This window comes from Fringilla coelebs (genome assembly GCF_963513975.1).
Source record: "Fringilla coelebs genome assembly, chromosome: 32".
Lineage (NCBI taxonomy): Eukaryota > Metazoa > Chordata > Aves > Passeriformes > Fringillidae > Fringilla > Fringilla coelebs.
The window spans coordinates 1696963-1714426 of NC_140058.1; the positions used below are offsets into that span (position 1 = coordinate 1696963).

At 70.9% G+C, this 17464-nt stretch overlaps 1 protein-coding gene across 1 annotated transcript in view; it reads left to right on the forward strand.

Moving 5' to 3' along the window:
• CARM1 (coactivator associated arginine methyltransferase 1) overlaps positions 1-153 on the forward strand; it is a gene marked incomplete at its 3' end in the record, with an annotated part of 7309 nt that extends 7156 nt beyond the window's left edge. Inside the window, 1 exon segment of the mRNA XM_084223848.1 lies at positions 95-153. Within this exon segment, the coding sequence (XP_084079974.1) occupies positions 95-153 (59 nt within the window).
• Positions 154-17464: the final 17311 nt, after the last annotated feature.

Sequence of the window (17464 nt, forward strand, 5' to 3'; positions counted from 1 at the left end):
CCCAACCCCCCCAGGACCCCGCCCTCGCCCCCCCAAGCCCCCCTCGCACCCCAGGACCCCCCCTCGCCCCCCAGGACCCCCCCTCGCCCCCCAGGACCCCCCCCGGCGCCCACCTTGCCCAGCTGCTCCTCCCGCTCGGTCTCCACGCCGTAGCGGGGCACGGGCCGGGGGTCGCAGCCGGGGGGGCAGCGCCCGCGCCCCCCCCCCCACCGCCCGGCCCGGGGGGCGGCCGCCGCCGCTTCTCCCGCTCGGGGGGGCCGGGGCTGGGGATCTCCACCTCGGGCTGCTTGTCTGGGGGGCACAGCGGGGGTCCCGGGGGGCTCGGGAGGGTCTCACAGGGGTGGCGGGGGGCTCTGGGGGGCCTCACAGGGGTCCTGGGGGGCTTTTGGGGGGGCACACAGGGGTCCTGGGGGGCTTTGGGGGGGCTCACAAGGGTCCTGGGGGGCTTTGGGGGGGCTCACAGGGGTCCCGGGGGGCTTTTGGGGGGGCTCACAGGGGTCCTGGGGGGTTTTTGGGGGATTCACAGGGGTCCTGGGGGGCTCGGGGGGGCTCACAGGGGTCCTGGGGGGCTTTTGGGGGGGCTCACAGGGGTCCTGGGGGGCTCTGGGGGCTCGGGGGGGGGATCACAGGGGTCCCGGGGGGCTTTTGGGGGGGCTCACAGGGGTCCTGGGGGGTTTTTGGGGGGATTCACAGGGGTCCTGGGGGCTCGGGGGGGCTCACAGGGGTCCTGGGGGGCTTTTGGGGGGGCTCACAGGGGTCCCGGGGGGCTTTTGGAGGGGTTCACAGGGGTCCTGGGGGGCTCTGGGGGGGCTCACAGGGGTCCTGGGGGGCTCGGGGGGGCTCTGGGGGGACTCACAGGGGTCCCGGGGGTATCCGGGGGTCCGGGGTGGTCCCGGTGGTCCCGGGGGTCCTGGGGGTATCCTGGGGGTGTCCCGGGGGTCTCCCAGGGGTCCCGGTGGTCCAGGGGTGTCCCGGGGTGGTCCCGGGGGGTTTCTCAGGGGTCCAGGGGATATCCCGGGGGTCCCAGGGATGTCTCAGGGGTATCCCCGGGGTTATCCCGGGGGTCCCGGGGTGGTCCCGGGGGTTTCTCAGGGGTCCAGGGGTGTCCCGGGGGTCCCGGGGGTGTCTCAGGGGTCTCAGGGATATCTCGGGGGTCCCGGGGTCTCACCCAGGAAGGTGCTGGCGATGTACTCGGACACCTGGTTCCCCGAGCGGCTCATCTCGGACAGGTGCGTCAGCTCCCGGTTCAGCATCCGCTTGAACTGGGGGGGCGGGGGGTCAGCGACCCCCGGGGGACCCCCGGGGAGCCCCCCAGGGACCCCCCCAGGGACACCCCCAGGGACACCCCCAGGGGACCCCCGGGACCGCCAGGGACCCCCCAGAACCCCCAGAGCCCCCAGGGACCACCCGGGACCCTCCCCACACACACAAATTCCCCCCCCAAGACCTCCAGACCCCCCCGCAGGTCCCTGCAGTGCTGGTGGCACTGGGGGGGCACTGGGGGGCACTGGGGGGGGTCATTGGTGGCACTAGGGGAGCCCTGGGGGGTCACTGGTGGCCCTGGTGGCACTGGGGGGGCCCTGGTGGCCCTGGGGGGGGGGTCATTGGTGGCATTGGGGGGCACTGGGGGGCACTGGGGGGCACTGGGGGGGTCATTGGTGACACTGGGGGGGGCCTGGTGGCATTGGGGGGGGCATTGGTGGCCCTGGTGGCAGTGGGGGGGCCCTGGTGGCCCTGGGGGGGTCATTGGTGACACTGGGGGGGGGTCATTGGTGGCATCGGGGGGGCACTGGTGGCATTGGGGGGCACTGGGGGGCACTGGCGGGTCCCTGGTGGCACTGTGGGGGCCCTGGTGGCACTGGGGGGGGTCATTGGTGGCATTGGGGGGCACTGGGGGGCACTGGGGGGGTCATTGGTGACACTGGGGGGGCCCTGGTGGCCCTGTGGGGTCATTGGTGGCCCTGGTGGCACCGGCAGCTCCCCCCCCCACACTTTCATTCCCCCCCCATTTTGCCCCCTCCCCAATTTGAGGGGGGAGGAGCCTCCTCTGCATCCCTCCCCCCAGCCAATCAGGAGCCGCCGTCCCGTCTCCATGACAACCGCCGGCTCCATGGCAACCGCCGGGGGGGGCGTTTAACCCCTCCCGTGCCGGGGAGGGGGCGGGGGCAGCGCTCAGCCCCGCCCCTCCGGAGACCCCTCCCCAAATCCCGCACGTGCCGGAGCTCCGCTCCCAGCGCCCCCCGCCCCAAATCAGGGGGGAAAGCCCCCCCAGGCCCCCCCGACTCACAGCGCGACCCCCAAACGGGGGGGGGGGGGGCGCATTTTGGGGAGGGGGGACATGCAGGGAGGGGGGGGTGGGGGGTCCCCATGACTCCGAGGGGGTCGGGGGGGGTCCCGCGCGCTGCCCCGCCCCCCGCCCCCCTTACCTGGTCCCACCACCCCACCAGCCAGGGCTTGGCGCAGGTCTCGCAGAAAAAATCCACCAGGGGCATTTTGGGGGCCGGGAATGTGGGGGGGGGGCGGGGGGCGCAGGACCCCCCCCCTCCCCGCCCCGCCGGTCACCGGGGGGGGCCCCGGACAGCCCCGAACGCCGCTCAGGGCGCGGGGGGGGCCCCGGGCATGGCCCAGGGGGTTTTGGGGGGTGGGGGGGGGCGGAGCGGGGCCCCCCCCCGCGCTGAGGGGGCTCCGCCAGCCCCCCCCCCCCGCTCGGAGCCCGCTCGGGGGGGCTCACATCGCCCCCAGACCCGCGGCACGGGAAGGGCCCCCCCCTCCTCCTCCTCCTCCTCCTCCTCCTGCTCCTCTCGGGGGTCCTGAGCCCCCCCGGGAATTTGGGGGGGGTCTGGGGGGGTCACTGGGTGCCCATGGAAGGAGGGATCTGGGGGGGGAGGGGCAAAAGGACGCGGGGAGGGGGAGGGGGGCGGGGAGGTCCGGAGGGGTCTGGGGGGGCCTGGGGGGGTCCGGAGGGGTCTGGGGGCGCCCGGAGGGGTCTGGGGGGGGTTCGGAGGGTTTGGGGGGGGGTCCGGGAGGGTCTGGGGGGGCCCTGGGGGGGCAGGGAGGGGATGCGCGGGGGGGGGAGGGGAGGCGGAGGACGCGGAGGACGCGGAGGATGCGGGGGGGGGCTCGGGGAGGGTCCCGGGGGTCCCCGAGGGTCTCGGGGGGTCCTGGGGGTGCCGGGGGGTCCTGGGGGTGCCGGGGGGTCCGGGGGGTGCCGGGGGGTCCGCTCGGGGCTGCGGAGGCCGCGGAGCGCCGGGCGGGGGGGGCGGGGGGGGCGGACGCCTGCGCGAGGCTCGGCCACGCCCCCGCCCCGCCCCCTCCCCACGGTCACGGTCACGGGGGGGACACGGAGGGGACACCGAGGGGACACGGAGGGGACACGGGGGGGACACCGAGGGGACACCGAGGGGACACGGGGGGGACACCGAGGGGACACGGGGGGGACACGGGGGGGACACGGGGGGGGACACGGGGGGGGACACCGAGGGGACACCGAGGGGACACCGAGGGGACACGGGGGGGACACGGGGGGGACACGGGGGGGGACACGGAGGGGACACGGGGGGGGACACGGGGGGGGACACCGAGGGGACACGGAGGGGACACGGGGGGGACACGGAGGGGACACCGAGGGGACACGGAGGGGACACGGGGGGGACACGGGGGGACACCGAGGGGACACCGAGGGGACACGGGGGGGACACGGGGGGGACACGGGGGGGACACCGAGGGGACACCGAGGGGACACCGAGGGGACATGGAGGGGACACGGAGGGGACACGGGGGGGACACGGAGGGGACACCGAGGGGACACGGGGGGGAACACCCCCACCCGGCTCGGGAACCCCCCCAGGGGACACCCCCGAAGGTCTGGCACCCCCAGAAGGGGCAGGGACCCCCCAGAACCAGCCTGGACCCCCAGGGGACACCCCAAAATGTGGGGACCCCCCCCAGAGCCCCCCAAAATGTGGGGACGCCACCAGTGCCACCAAGGCCAGCAGGGCCAGAACTGCCACCAGGGCCACCAGGGCCACCAGGGACAGCAGGACCAGCATTGCCACCAGTGCCACCAAGGCCACCAGTGCCACCAACAGAGCCTCAGCCACCGGTGCCACCAACACCCCAACACTGCCACCGCTGTGACCAGTGCCACCAACACCCGGACACAGCCATGGCCACCAGTGCCACCAGTGCCACCAGTGCCACCAGTGCCCCCCAGCCCCTCGTCCCTGTCCCAGTCTGTCCCCACGTCCCTGCGGGGTCTGTCCCCACTGTGCCTCCCCGCTGTCCCCCCATGTCCCCTCAGTGTCCCCTCAGTGTCCCCATGTCCCCTCGGTGTCCCCTCGGTGTCCCCATGTCCCCTTGGTGTCCCCACCTTGTTGGAGGCCATCTCGCTGACCGCCCGGTGTCCCCCCATGTCCCCATGTCCTATCACTGTCCCCATGTCCCCGTGTCCCCTCAGTGTCCCCTCAGTGTCCCCCTGTGTCCCCTCGGTGTCCCCACCTTGTTGGAGGCCATCTCGCTGACCGCCCGGTGTCCCCCTGTGTCCCCCCATGTCCCCGTGTCCCCCTGTGTCCCCTCAGTGTCCCCATGTCCCCCCTGTGTCCCCTCGGTGTCCCCATGTCCCCACCTTGTTGGAGGCCATCTCGCTGACCGCCCGGTGTCCCCCCATGTCTCCGTGTCCCCCCATGTCCCCTCAGTGTCCCCATGTCCCCTCAGTGTCCCCTCGGTGTCCCCACCTTGTTGGAGGCCATCTCGCTGACCGCCCGGTGTCCCCTGGCTGTCCCTGCTATCCCCATGTCCCCGTGTCCCCCTGTGTCCCCTCAGTGTCCCCCCATGTCCCCTCAGTGTCCCCTCGGTGTCCCCACCTTGTTGGAGGCCATCTCGCTGACCGCCCGGTGTCCCCCTGTGTCCCCCCATGTCCCCACTGTCCCCATGTCCCCTCAGTGTCCCCTGGGTGTCCCCATGTCCCCACCTTGTTGGAGGCCATCTCGCTGACCGCCCGGTGTCCCCTGGCTGTCCCTGCTATCCCCATGTCCCCGTGTCCCCCTGTGTCCCCTCAGTGTCCCCCCATGTCCCCATGGTGTCCCCATGTCCCCACCTTGTTGGAGGCCATCTCGCTGACCGCCCGGTGTCCCCCTGTGTCCCCCCATGTCCCCACTGTCCCCATGTCCCCTCAGTGTCCCCATGGTGTCCCCTCAGTGTCCCCTGGGTGTCCCCATGTCCCCACCTTGTTGGAGGCCATCTCGCTGACCGCCCGGTGTCCCCCTGTGTCCCCCCATGTCCCCACTGTCCCCGTGTCCCCTCAGTGTCCCCCTGTGTCCCCTCGGTGTCCCCACCTTGTTGGAGGCCATCTCGCTGACCGCCCGGTGCGTCTGCAGCGTCTCCAGCTGCTCCAGGCACCAGTCCAGCTCCTCCAGCGTGTCCCGGGCCAGCTGCTGGGCCGTGTCCTCTGGGGGGGACAGGGACAGTGACACCAGTGACACCAGTCCAGCTCCTCCAGCGTGTCCCGGGCCAGCTGCTGGGCCGTGTCCTCTGGGGGGGACAGGGGACAGAGGGGACAGTGACAGGGACACCAGTGACACCAGTCCAGCTCCTCCAGCGTGTCCCGGGCCAGCTGCTGGGCCGTGTCCTCTGGGGGGGACAGGGGACAGTGACAGGGACAGCAGGGACACCAGGACAGCTCCTCCAGCGTGTCCCGGGCCAGCTGCTGGGCCGTGTCCTCTGGGGACAGAGGGGACAGAGGGGACAGTGACAGGGACACCAGGACAGCTCCTCCAGCGTGTCCCGGGCCAGCTGCTGGGCCGTGTCCTCTGGGGGGGACAGGGACAGTGACAGTGACACCAGTGACACCAGTCCAGCTCCTCCAGCGTGTCCCGGGCCAGCTGCTGGGCCGTGTCCTCTGGGGACAGAGGGGACAGAGGGGACAGTGCCACCAGGACAGGGACAGGGACAGGGACACCAGTCCAGCTCCTCCAGCGTGTCCCGGGCCAGCTGCTGGGCCGTGTCCTCTGGGGACAGAGGGGACAGAGGGACAGTGACAGGGACACCAGGACAGCTCCTCCAGCGTGTCCCGGGCCAGCTGCTGGGCCGTGTCCTCTGGGGACAGAGGGACAGAGGGGACAGGGACAGTGCCAGCTGCTGGGCCGTGTCCTCTGGGGACAGAGGGACAGAGGGGACAGTGCCACCAGGACAGGGACAGGGCCAGCTGCTGGGCCGTGTCCTCTGGGGACAGGGACAGAGGGGACAGGGACACTGGGACCCCTGAGAAAGGGGACAGGAACAGGGACGGGGGGGACGGCACTGGTGGGACCCCAGGGATGGCACTGGGGTGACCCTGGGGTGACCCTGGGGACAGGGACCCTCCTGGGGATGGCCCTGGGGTGACCCTGGGGTGACCCTGGGGTGACCCTGGGATGGCCCTGGGGTGACCCTGGTGACAGGGGGTGACCCTGGGATGGCACTGGGGTGACCCTCGGGCCAGAAGAGACCCCCTGGAACAGGGAGGACCCCCGAGGTGGGGGGGGGGGGGGGATGTGGGGACCCCCGGGATTGTGGGGGGGGGGCTCTGCAGGATTTGGGGGACCCCCCGGTATTGTGGGGGAGGGGCTGCCCGGCCGTGCCTCAGTTTCCCCAGCACCCCCCAGCCCCCCCAACCCCCCCAGCGCCCCCAGCCCCTCACCTGAGAGCGTGGCCGTGCAGGGGGGGGGCTGCGAGCCGAGGGGCGACCGCCTGGGGGGGCAGGGGGGGTCAGGGCCGGTCGGGACCCCCAATTCCGGATGGGGGGGTCCAGGTCAAGGGTCAGGGGTCGTCAGGGGTCAGGGGTCACGCACGTGCTGCCGGGGGGCGTGGTGGCTTTGGTCAGGATGGAGAGGTTGCTGCGGACACTGCGGAGACTGGCCAGGACCTGGGGGGGTCAGGGGGACATTGAGGGGGGGGACAGACCCCCTGAGACCCCCCAAGACCCCCTGAGACCCCCCCAGACCCCCTGAGACCCCCCCAGGACCCCCCGGCGCCCCCCGCCCTACCTGAGCAAAGGGGGTGACGATCAAATCCTCGGCGTGGCTGGAAGGGAAATTTGGGGAGGGGGGATCAGGCAGAGGATCTGGGACCCCCCCTCAGTTCAGGGGGGGCTCACAGAGCCACAGGGGGGGTCGTGGGGGGGCTCTGAGGGGATCCCGGGGGGTCTTTGGGGAATTTTGGGTGAGCCTGGGGGAATTTTGGGGGTCCCTGAGGGGATATCAGAGAGGGGCTGGGGGGAAGGGGGGGATATGGGGGGGGGTCTCCAGGAGACGGGGGGATATTGGAGGGGGTCTCCAGGAGACGGGGGGATATTGGGGGGGTCTTGGGGGTCCGGGGAGGTGCCAGGAGGGTCTCAGGGGTGCTGGGGGGGGTCCCTGGGGGGGGTCTGTGCCTCGCTGGCCATGGAGGAGCTGCGGGAGAGGCTCTTGGGGGGGGTCCCGGGGGTCCTGGGGGGTCGCTGGGCTCGGGGTGATCCCGGGGCGGTTCTGGGGGGTCGCGGGGGTCGCGGGGGTCGCGGGGGTCCCGGACTCACGCGTCGCTGGCCACGGAGGAGGTGCGGGAGACGCTGCGGGGGGAGGGGTCGCGGTCGCTCTCGGAGCGGTACAGGAAGGACTCGCGGCGCTGCGGGGGGAGACCCCCGGCCTGGAGACCCCCGGCCTGGAGACCCCCGGCCTGCAGACCCCGGCCCGGGCTGGGCTGCGGCTCGGGGGGGCTCGGCCCCCCCCAGGGGCCATTCTCCACCTCCGAGCTGCGGGGACAGCGGCACGCGTGGGGCCCCGAACCGGGACCCCCGGGCAGGAGCCCCCCGGGCAATCCCGCAGCCCCCAGACCCACCCCGGGCAATCCTGCAGCCCCCAGACCCACCCCGGACAATCCTGCAGCCCCCCCCAATTCAATCCTGAGCCCCCAGACCCACCCCGGGCAATCCTGCAGCCCCCAGACCCACCCAGGACAATCCTGCAGCCCCCAGACCCACCCAGGGCAATCCTGCAGCCCCCCGGGCAATCCCGCAGCCCCCAGACCCACCCCGGGCAATCCTGCAGCCCCCCCAATTCAATCCTGAGCCCCCAGACCCCCCCAGGGCAATCCTGAAGCCCCCAGACCCACCCAGGGCAATCCTGCAGCCCCCAGACCCACCCAGGGCAATCCTGCAGCCCCCAGACCCACCCCGGGCAATCCTGCAGCCCCCAGACCCACCCCGGGCAATCCTGCAGCCCCCAGACCCACCCCGGGCAATCCTGCAGCCCCCAGACCCACCCCGGACAATCCTGCAGCCCCCAGACCCACCCCGGGCAATCCTGCAGCCCCCCCAATTCAATCCTGCAGCCCCCAGACCCACCCAGGGCAATCCTACAGCCCCCAGACCCACCCCGGGCAATCCTACAGCCCCCAGACCCCCCAATTCAATCCTGCAGCCCCCAGACCCCCCAGTTCAATCCTGCAGCCCCCAGACTCCCCCCAATTCAAACCTTGGGGGGGTCCCCAAACCTTGGGTGGTCCCCAAACCTGGGGGTGGTCCCCAAACCTTGGGGGTCCCCAAACCTGGGGGTGGTCCCCAAACCTTGGGGGTCCCCAAACCGGGGGTGGTCCCCAAACCTGGGGGGGTCCCCAAACCTTGGGGGTCCCCAAACCTGGGGGGGGGTCCCCGGCCTCATTGCGGGGTCCCCGTCCCGCCTGGGGGTGCAGCCCCCTCCCCCGGGGTGCCGGGGGGAGCCGGGGGGGCAGCGGGGGGTGGGGGTGGGGGTGACTCACCGCCGGCAAATTTAGCAACCGGCTCCGGGAAGAAAAGGGAAAAAAGGGAAAAAAAGGAAAAAAAAAAGGGAAAAAATGTTTTTTTGGAATTTCCGCGGGATCGATCCTCCCCGCCCCGGGAGGGGGGGCGGCCGGGGACCCCGGGGACACCGGGGGGACACCGGGGGGACACCGGGGGCATCCCAAGGGATGGCCCCGTTTGGGATGGGGTCTGGGGTCCGCACGGGGAGATCGGGGGCATCCCCCAGGTGCAGCCCCCAGGACTGGGGAGGGGGCTGTGGGCGGGTCCCGGGGATCGTTCCCGGTGGATCCGGGGTGTCCCGGGATGGGACGGACACCGGGAGGAGGATGAAGATGGGATGGAGGAAGATGAGGACGAAGAAGGGACGAGGGACGGGAACGGGGCGGGGATGGGGGATCGGAGGAGGAGGAGGGATGAGGACGGGGATGAAGTAAGGACGGAGAGAGGGACGGGAGGCGATTGAGACGGAGAGGAGGAGGAGGAGCAGGACACCGGGAGGGTGGCGGGGACCGGGACATTTCCCGGCGGGACCCCCTCCCACCCCGGAGGCGGGGGGCGGCCCCGCTCCTCCCGGGAGCCGCGATCTCCGCCGCGGGCTCCGCTCGGGCGGCCCGAGCCGGCCGTGAATCACTCCCGGCGGCCGCAGGTGACTCATCCCCCCGGAGCGGAGCCCGGCACCCCAGAAATGCCGGAGCGGCGGCGGCGCCGCCATCGCCGCCGGGAGCCGCCGGGAGGGAGGGAGAGAGGCGGCGGAACTCCCGGGGCTGCCGGAGAATTCCCGGGGCTGCCGGAGAATTCCCGGGGCTGCCGGAGGCCGGGGGCCGGGAACAGCCTCCGGGAGCCGGGAAAAGGCTCCAGGAGCTGGGGAAAGCCTCTGGGAGCTGGGAAAAGGCTCCAGGAATTCGGGAAAGCTTCCAGGAGCTGGGAAACGGCTCTGAGAGACGGGAAACGGCTCTGGGAGCCGGGAAAAGCCTCCAGGAGCTGGGAAAAGGCTCCAGGAATTCGGGAAAGCTTCCAGGAGCTGGGAAAGGGCTCTGAGAGACGGGGAAAGGCTCTGGGAGCTGAAAAAGGGCTCCAGGAGCTGGGAACAGCCTCCGGGAGCCGGGAAAGGGCTCTGGGAGACGGGAAAAGCCTCCGGGAGCCAGGAAAGGGCTCCAGGAATTCGGGAAAGCTTCCAGGAGCTGGGAACAGCCTCCAGGAGCCGAGAAAGGGCTCCAGGAGCTGGGAAAATGCTCTGGGAGCTGGGAAAAGCTTCCAGGAGCTGGGAAAAGGCTCTGGGAGCCGAGAAAGGGCTCCAGGATCTGGGAAAAGCTTCCAGGAGCTGGGAACAGCCTCCAGGAGCTGGGAAAGGGCTCCGGGAGCCGGGAACAGCCTCCGGGAGCCGGGAGCAGCCTCCGGCAGCCGGGAGCAGCCTCCGGCAGCCGGTGGCAGCTGGATCCCGGCCGGATCCCGGCCGGATCCTGGCGCGGCAGCGGCTCCGGGCAGATCCCACCTGGGCTCTCCGCTGCCTTCGGCCTCGCTCCGTTCCGGGAAGGGGAATCCCGGCAGCCCGGGCGGAGCTGACCGCTCCCGGCGGCGCCGGGACAGCGGGGTTGGGGGTCCCGCGCCCCAGCCCCCGAGTTTGGGGGGTCTGGGGCTTTCCCCGGGGGATTCCGGCCCTGCTGCTCCCCCCAGCTGCTCGGCAGCCGCGGGGAAGGAGGATGAGGAGGAGGAGGAAGGAAATCACCCCCCCACCAGCCGCTCTCCGCATCCCGACCATCTGCCGAGCCTCCTGTGCATAAATTAACGGCGCTAATGAGGCCGGGGCCGGCGGAAGGACGCGCCGCTCCCGGCACACGGCGGCGCCTTCCCAAGTTGTTTTCCCGAAAAAAACTTCCCCGCCGGGAACGGGAACGGGAACGGGAACGGGAACGGGAACGGGAACGGGAACGGGAACGGGAACGGGAGCGGGAACGGGAACGGGAACGGGAACGGGAACGGGAACGGGAGGAGCCGGCGCCGGGGCCAGATGGACCCGGGGGCTGCAGCGCCAGAACCTCCTGGATCCCCGCAGCGCCCGGTGCCGGTACCGGGATCGCGGGGGTCCCACGGCGGCGGCAGGAGCGGGGTCACACCGGGAGGAGGCGGGGACGGGGGGCCCCGGTACCCCCGAGTGCCTCTCCGGGACTGGGAGGATGCGGGGGCGCTCCCGGTACCGGTACCGGGATGAGGATGGGGGGCTCCCGGTACCGGGATGAGGATGGGGGGCTACCGGTACCGGTACCGGGATGAGGATGAGGGGATCCCGGTACCGGTACCGGGATGAGGTTTGGGGCTGGTCCCGCCTCTGATCCCGGTACCGGGAGGATACCGGGGGAGGGGTCCCGCCTCCAATCCCGGTCCCAAGAGGACGCTGAGGGGCTCCAGGGGAGGGCCCACCTTCGGTACCGGTACCGGGATGGCGCCGGGTGAGCTCCCACCTCCGGTACCGGTACCGGGATGGCGCCGGGTGAGCTCCCACTCCCGATACCGGTACCGGGATGGCGCCGGGTGAGCTCCTACCTCCGGTACCGGTACCGGGATGACGCCGGGTGAGCTCCCACCTCCGGTACCGGTACCGGGATGGCGCCGGGTGAGCTCCCACTCCCGATACCGGTACCGGGACGGCGCCGGGTGAGCTCCTACCTCCGGTACCGGTACCGGGATGACGCCGGGTGAGCTCCCACCTCCGGTACCGGTACCGGGATGGCGCCGGGTGAGCTCCCACCGCCGGTACCGGTACCGGGATGGCGCCGGGTGAGCTCCCACTCCCGGTACCGGTACCGGGATGACGCCGGGTGAGCTCCCACCTCCGGTACCGGTACCGGGATGGCGCCGGGTGAGCTCCCACTCCCGATACCGGTACCGGGATGGCGCCGGGTGAGCTCCCACTCCCGATACCGGTACCGGGATGGCGCCGGGTGAGCTCCCACTCCCGGTACCGGTACCGGGATGGCGCCGGGTGAGCTCCCACTCCCGATACCGGTACCGGGATGGCGCCGGGTGAGCTCCCACTCCCGGTACCGGTACCGGGATGGCGCCGGGTGAGCTCCCACCGCCGGTACCGGTACCGGGATGGCGCCGGGGGGTCCCGCGGGTCTCGTCGCCGTCACCTACCGCTTGCCGGTGCCGGGGGTGCCGTGGAGGGAGGAGGGCCAGGACATGCGGGCGCTGCGCAGCCCGGGCCGGTCCGCGGTGTCCACGGCATCCGCCCGCTCCATGGGCCGGGGCCGGTGCCGGTCGGTGTCGGAGAAGCCGCGGTGGCGGATGCGGATCGGGGTGCGGGGCTGGCGCCAGAGGTGCTGCGGGGGGCGCAGGGGGCCCTCCCGGGGCACCGGCAGCGACAGCGACAGGCTCTTCCTGGAGCCCGCCACCGGCTCCATCATCGCCGGCACCGGGGGGAACCGGCACCCGGAACGCCGCCGGCACCGGGACCGCGGCCACCCGCGGCGCCGGAGCCGCTGCCGGTAACGGTGACGGTACCGGAGCGGGTCCCGGAGCCCCTCCCCCGGTGCCGGAGCCCCCCCCGGTGCCGGTTCCGGGGTCCCTCCTTAGCGATCCGCGGTACCGGCAGCGGCTCCTCCCGGTGCCGGGCTCCGCATGGCCCCGCGCAACCGGTTGGAAAGACCCGGGAAAAACCTCCCGGTGCCTCCGGCGCCGCCGCCGCCGGTGCCGCTGCCGGTGCCGCCCCCGCGCCCGGCTCGGCGCCTCCCCCCGCCCCGGGACCTCCCCCGGCCCCGGAACGGCTCCGCCCCGGGACCCCGTGGACCCCCCCACGCAGAGTGACGGCGGCGCGGCCCCCCCGTTAACCGGGGATCCCTCCCCCGGTGTTCCCAGCGCGGGGATCCCGGATCCTCCCCCGATTCTCCCCCTCGCGGGGGGATTCCCCCGCACAAACATTCCCCCCTCCCCACGGCGGGGACACCCCCAGATCCCCCTGGTGGGGATCCCCCCTCTCGGGGTATCCCCGACCTGCGGGGGCCCCCCCAAAGAGGGATTCCCCCTCAAATAAGGGATTCCATCCCCCCCAATTAAGGGATTCCCCTCCCAATTAGGGGATTCCCCTCTCAATTAAGGGATTCCCCCCAATTAAGGGATTCCCCCCCCCCAATTAAGGGATTCCCCTCTCAATTAAGGGATTCTCCCCCAATTAAGGGATTCCCCCCCCCAATTAAGGCATTCTCCCCAATTAAGGGATTCCTCCCAATTAAGGGATTCCCCCCCAGCCAAGGGACCCCCCCCCCTCGTGCCCCCCAGTGCCCCAACTGGGCTTGGGGGGCGCAGGGAGCCCCCAGACCCAGCCCAGCCCAGGCCCCACAGCGGATTTGGGGCGGCCCCCCCTGCAGGGACCCCCCCCCGGCCGGGTTGGGGGTCCAGGGTGGGGGTCCCCCCTCCCCAGACCCCAGGCTTGGGGGTGTCCCCCCGTTTCCATGACAGCGCCGCACTGGGGTCCCCCCTCCCCAGAGGCCGTGGGGCCGCTCGGGGGCACCGTCCCCACCCCGGGCCACGTCCTGGCGCTGTCCCCACGTCTGTCCCACGTCTGTCCCCACGTCTGTCCCCACATCTGTCCCCATGTCTGTCCCCCTCCCCAGCCAAAGGACCCCTCCCAGCATCGCCGGAGCTCCCCCAAACCCCCCTGGGTGGGCACCGGCGCCCCCCGTGTCCCCTCCCGTGCCCCTCCCGGTGTCCCCCCCGGTGTCCCCCGGTGTCCCCCCCGGTGTCCCCCGGTGTCCCCGGTACCTGGGGGCGCGGGCCGCGGTGCCGGGCGGGGCCCGCAGGGGCAGCGAGGAGGGGCGCGGGGGGTCGGGGGGCTCCGGGGGCTTCCAGGGGGGCACCTGCAGGGTCCCGGAGAGGCGGCGGCGCCCGCGGCGGGGCTCGGAGCCCGCCATGGCCCGGGGGGGCTGCGGGGGGCGCGGGGCGCGTCAGAGGGGCGGGGGGCACGGCACGGCACGGCACGGCACGGCACGGCACGGCAGGAACGGCATCACCCGGCGGGGCACGGGGCAGGGAACGGCACGGAATGGCCAGGCAGCCTCTGGCCATGTGGCACGGCTCGGCACGGCTCGGCACGGCACGGAACGGCACAGCTTGGCAAGCGTGTGGCACAGCAGAGTGTGGCACGGCTCGGCCGGGGCGCCTCGCACGGCACGGCACGGCACGGAAGCCTCCCACCGCACAGCACGGCACAGCACGGCACGGAATGGCACGGCACAGGAGCCTCCCACCGCACAGCACGGCACAGCACGGCACGGAATGGCACGGCACAGGAGCCTCCCACTGCACGGCACGGCACAGCACGGCACGGCACGGCACGGAATGGCACGGCACAGGAGCCTCCCACCGCACAGCACGGCACAGCACGGCACGGAATGGCACGGCACAGGAGCCTCCCACTGCACGGCACGGCACGGCACGGAATGGCACGGCACAGGAGCCTCCCACCGCACGGCACGGCACGGCACGGGAGCCCCCGCCCGCCCCCTGACCTGCGGCTCGGGCCCGGCCGCGCCGCTCCGGTTCCGGCTCACGTGGGGTGCCGGGGCTCGGGGCACGGGGCCCGCGCGGGGCCAGCCCGGCGTGTCCCGGGGGGCGGCGGGACCTGCGGGGAGAGAGGAGGGTGAGGGGGGTGCGGAGACCCCCGGTAACCCCGGTACCCGCCGGTAACCCCGGTAAAACCCGGTAATCCCGGTAATCCCGGTAACCCCCGGTACCCGCGGCTGCCCGCGGGCTCCGGGCTCAGCCCCGGTACCGCCCGAGGCTCCCGGTGGACTCGGGGCTCCCCGGCAGCCCCGCTCTCACCCCGGGCCCCCCCCCGGCTCCTCCCGGTACGGGTTGCCAAGGAAACCGCGGCACCGCATCCCCTGGCACCGGCACCGGCACCGGCACCGGCACCGGCTGCACCCCCGGCACCGCCGGACCCGCAGCTCCCGGGCCCGGAACCCCCAGACCCGAATTCCGCATTCCGGGGACCCCCGCGGTTCCGGTCCCGGCCGCCTCCCGGTACCGGGGCAGCACCGGCACCGGGGGGGGCTCTGGCCGCGGCAGGGACGGGAGGACGGCGCCGCCCGTGCCCGTTCCGGTGCCGTTCCCGGGGCCGTTCCCGTACCTGGCCGCCTGCCGGTGCCGCGGGGCTGCCCGGCATCCTCCCGCCTTTGTCTCCGGCGGGAGCGGCCCCGGTGCCTGCGGGAGCGCCCGGTGACAGCGGCGGAAACGCGGCGGGGGCGGCTCCTCCCACCCCCGCACCGGGTCTCCCGTGCCCGCCGGTGCCGGTGCCGCTCCCGGTGCCGCTCCGTTCCCGGTGCCATTCCCGTTCCCGGTGCCCTCCCGCTCCCGGTTCCGCTCCGTTACCGGGCCCGGAGCCGTTCCCGTACCTGGCCGCCTCCCGGTGCCGCGGCGCTGCCCGGCATGGTCCCGCCTTTGTCCCCGGCGGGAGCGGCCCCGGTGACAGCGGCGGAAGCGCGGCGGGGGCGGCTCCTCCCACCCCCGCACCGGCCCCGCGGGTCCCCGGTGCGCCCCGGGACCGGCGGCTGCGGCACCTGTCCCGGGAACCGCCTCCGTCTGTCCCGGGAACCGCCTCCGTCTGTCCCTCTGTCCCCTGTCCCCCTGTCCCTCTGTCCCCTGTCCCTCTGTCCCTCCATCCCCTGTCCCTCTGTCCCTCTGTCCCCTCTCCCTCTGTCCCCCTGTCCCTCTGTCCCCCTGTCCCTCTGTCCCTCTGTCCCTTGTCCCTCTGTCCCTCTGTCCCCTCTCCCTCTGTCCTCTCTGTCCCCCTGTCCCTCTGTCCCCTCTCCCTCTGTCCCCTCTCCCCCTGTCCCTCTGTCCCTCTGTCCCTCTGTCCCCCTGTCCCTCCATCCCCTGTCCCTCTGTCCCTCTGTCCCCTCTCCCTCTGTCCCCTCTCCCTCTGTCCCTCTGTCCCTCTGTCCCCTCTCCCTCTGTCCCCCTGTCCCTCTGTCCCCTGTCCCTCCATCCCCTGTCCCTCTGTCCCCCTGTCCCTCTGTTCCCCTGTCCCCCTGTCCCTCTGTCCCTCTGTCCCCCCGTCCCTCTGTCCCTCTGTCCTTCTCAACCTCCAGGATGGACAGAGGGATTCTCCCCCCTCGGCCGAACCCCCCGAAATAACCAAAGGAAGAGTTTTTAACCTCAATTTAAACCCCTCCGATTCCGGGAAAACGGAGTTTCCCCCCCAGTTCCACCCCTCAAAACGCTCCCCTCACCCCGCGCTGGTTTTCCCTCAAGAAACTCCATTTTTGGGGCGCTTTTGCCCCTAAAACCGAGGGGTCCCCCTCGATGAAACTCCTAAAATGGCCATAAAGAGGTTTCTGACAGTTTGAACATTAAAAATGGGGGGAAACGGGGATTCCTCCCCGATTTAACCCTTAAAATGAGGGGAAACGGGGATTGCTCCCCAATTTAACCCTTAAAATGAGGGAAAACGGGGATTCCTTCTCAATTTAACCCTTAAAATGAGGGGAAACGGGGATTCCTCCCCAAATTAACCCTTAAAATGAGGGGAAACGGGGATTGCTCCCCAATTTAATCCTTAAAATGAGGGCAAACGGGGATTCCTCCCCAAATTAACCCTTAAAATGAGGGAAACGGGGATTCCTTCTCAATTTAACCCTTAAAATGAGGGCAAACGGAGATTCCTTCTCAATTTAACCCTTAAAACGAGGGAAAACGGGGATTGCCCCCCAATTTAACCATTAAAATGAGGGAAAACGGGGATTCCTCCCAGATTTAACCCTTAAAATGAGGGGAAACGGGGATTGCTCCCCAATTTAACCCTTAAAATGAGGGAAAACGGGGATTCCTCCCCAATTTAACCCTTAAAATGAGGGAAAACGGGGATTCCTTCTCAATTTAACCCTTAAAATGAGGGGAAACGGGGATTGCTCCCCAATTTGTACCTTAAAATGAGGGAAAACGGGGATTGCTCCCAAATTTAACCTTTAAAATGAGGGGAAACGGGGATTCCTCCCCAATTTAACCCTTAAAAATGGGTCCCCCTGCCCCCCCGCTTTACGGCAGTGTGGCCAGCGCGGCGGCGCCGCTTTACGGCAGTGTGGCGAACACAAGGGGGCGGTGGCGGCGCTTTACGGCAGTGTGGCAGGCTCGGAGCTGCTGCGGCGGTTAACGGCAGTGTGGCGGCACTTTACGGCAGTGCGGCGAGCTCGCTGAGGCGGCGGCGGTGCTTTACGGCAGCGTGGCGGGTACGGAGATCTACCGAGCGCGCCCCGAAAGTCTTTAATGGCCCTTTAGAACCCTCAAACCCAGGGCAGCCTCCCCTACAACGCAATGAACACCCTCAAAACCGTCGCAGCACCTCTAAGCCTTGTCCAGCAATCCCAAAACCGCCCCGCAGTCCGTCCCGGAGCCCCCAGCCACATCCTGGTCCCTCCACAGCACTCACGATTTGTCTCCAATTCATCCATCCAGTGACCGCGGGGAAAATAAAGATTTTGAGGAGAAAAGATGCTGAAATGGAGAGGGAAAAGCTTTTTCTCCTGTCGTTTGTGTGATGGAAAAAGGGCAGGAAGCGTGAGGGGGAAAGAGCGGGAAGCGTGAGGGGAAAAGGGTAGGAAGGATGAGGTAAAAAAAGCAGGAAAAGGGCAGGAAATGTGAGGGGAAAATTGAGGGAAACCTGAGGGGAAAATTGAGGGA